Source organism: Gekko japonicus, unplaced genomic scaffold, assembly GCF_001447785.1.
Source record: "Gekko japonicus isolate JY-2015 unplaced genomic scaffold, Gekko_japonicus_V1.1 scaffold1489, whole genome shotgun sequence".
Classification (NCBI taxonomy): Eukaryota; Metazoa; Chordata; class Lepidosauria; order Squamata; family Gekkonidae; genus Gekko; species Gekko japonicus.
Window position 1 is genome coordinate 128627 of NW_015163135.1, and position 1527 is coordinate 130153.

General features: G+C 43.7%; 1 protein-coding gene across 1 annotated transcript in view; it reads right to left on the reverse strand.

Moving 5' to 3' along the window:
* Window positions 1–365: 365 nt before the first annotated feature.
* Window positions 366–1527, reverse strand: part of CTR9 (CTR9 homolog, Paf1/RNA polymerase II complex component) — a 37681-nt gene continuing 36519 nt past the window's right edge. The window contains exon 25 of the mRNA XM_015406964.1: window positions 366–1527. This exon is cut by the window's right edge and continues 21 nt beyond it. Coding sequence (XP_015262450.1) covers window positions 1056–1527 — 472 coding nt within the window. The 3' untranslated portion in view covers window positions 366–1055.

Consider the following 1527-nt stretch of genomic DNA (forward strand, 5'->3'; position numbering starts at 1 on the left):
CAAACTGATCTGCATCACAGGGTTGATGTGAGACACACATGTACCACCCTGAGTCCTTAAAACATCACTTGCTGGCAGATCTGCATGCTGACCAAACGTTACATGCCAGAATATACAGGTTCACAACACAGAAAACAAAAAGTAGCTTTCATCTGGACACTGTCATTCCTGGCTCTTGCAAATGGAAATGCACCCTAGAGGAAGTTTTTCAAAGCCCTTAGGCTACTAAGAAATTCAAACACCCTGTGGACTTGCACAGATGCCACACTGTTAAATCCAGCAAGCCAAGATAACATGTGTATGATCTCTTACCAAACAACCATAGTAAAAGCTGTAGTAAAAACAGAATACTCCAAACAGATGGTAACAGCAGCTTTTATTAGATGCCACAGGCAGAAGTTTTCATTCCAAGAACTCTAGTTTTCTACATTACCTCACCTGCCAACTCAGAAACCTGAAGGGTTTCTTGGGCTCTATATTTTAAGCTTTATTTTTACTACAGCATGAATGTACTTTAAAAGAACATAAAAATATAATTTACAAGAACTAAAAAGCCAGAGTGTCAGCTTTGTAGACCCAAACAATCTTTATACCATTTGAGAAATCCCTGGAGTTCTACCATTTCTCTACTTCTGTATTTTTTAAAGTACAACGACCTTTTGGTCAGATGAGGCGAGACAGCATGAGCTTCTAACCAGCTACACATGATTAAATGCCATTCCAGTGGGCCTTAAAGCAAGCGTTAACTGGACCTTCAGCTCTTATGTATGCCCTTCCAATAAAAACTTTCAGATCTTCAGCCACAACGGAAACTAAGTACATCGCATGTTCTAAGAGGAATACTAAGATCCAGCAAGTGTACAGCTCAGTAGAAAAAAGCCATAGTAAAGGTTTCCCTTTTTTTTTTTTACATCTTCTCCAAAACATAGTTTTGCATGTTTGTAATCCCCATTTCCGGATATAAAAGATGGCTATCCTCATCTCCCCCACAAATCTATCTCAAATCAAAAATATTTACAAAGCAGAGTTTATAAAACACAGGCTGCAACTGAAATCTAATCACTGTCATCTGATCCACCATATGAGCCACGTTCGGATCCTTCATTGTGGGATGCCTCTGGCTCAGACTCGTTACCTGAGCCCTCGTTATCGGATGCTCTATCTGAATCTCTGTCAGAATCAGCACTGCGAGAAGCTGGGCGAGATTCGTTCTCAGAACCACCTGAGTGGCTTCTCCCAGACTGCACGGACTGGCTTCTCCCAGACCGCACGGACTGGCTTCTCCCAGACTGCACGGACTGGCTTCTCCCAGACTGCACGGACTCATTGTCGGACTGCTCGGAATCGGACCGCCTCCTCTTCCTTGCTGACCCCTCGCTGTCTGAGTCTTCGTCTGAAGGGCGGGCACTAGACCGCCTGGGACTGCCCCCCACACTGCCAGACTTATTGCTGTGGTCTGAATCACTGTCCGACATGATCTGTTTGTTATGTGGCTGTTCTGCATCTTCTGAATCGCTGTTGCTGTTT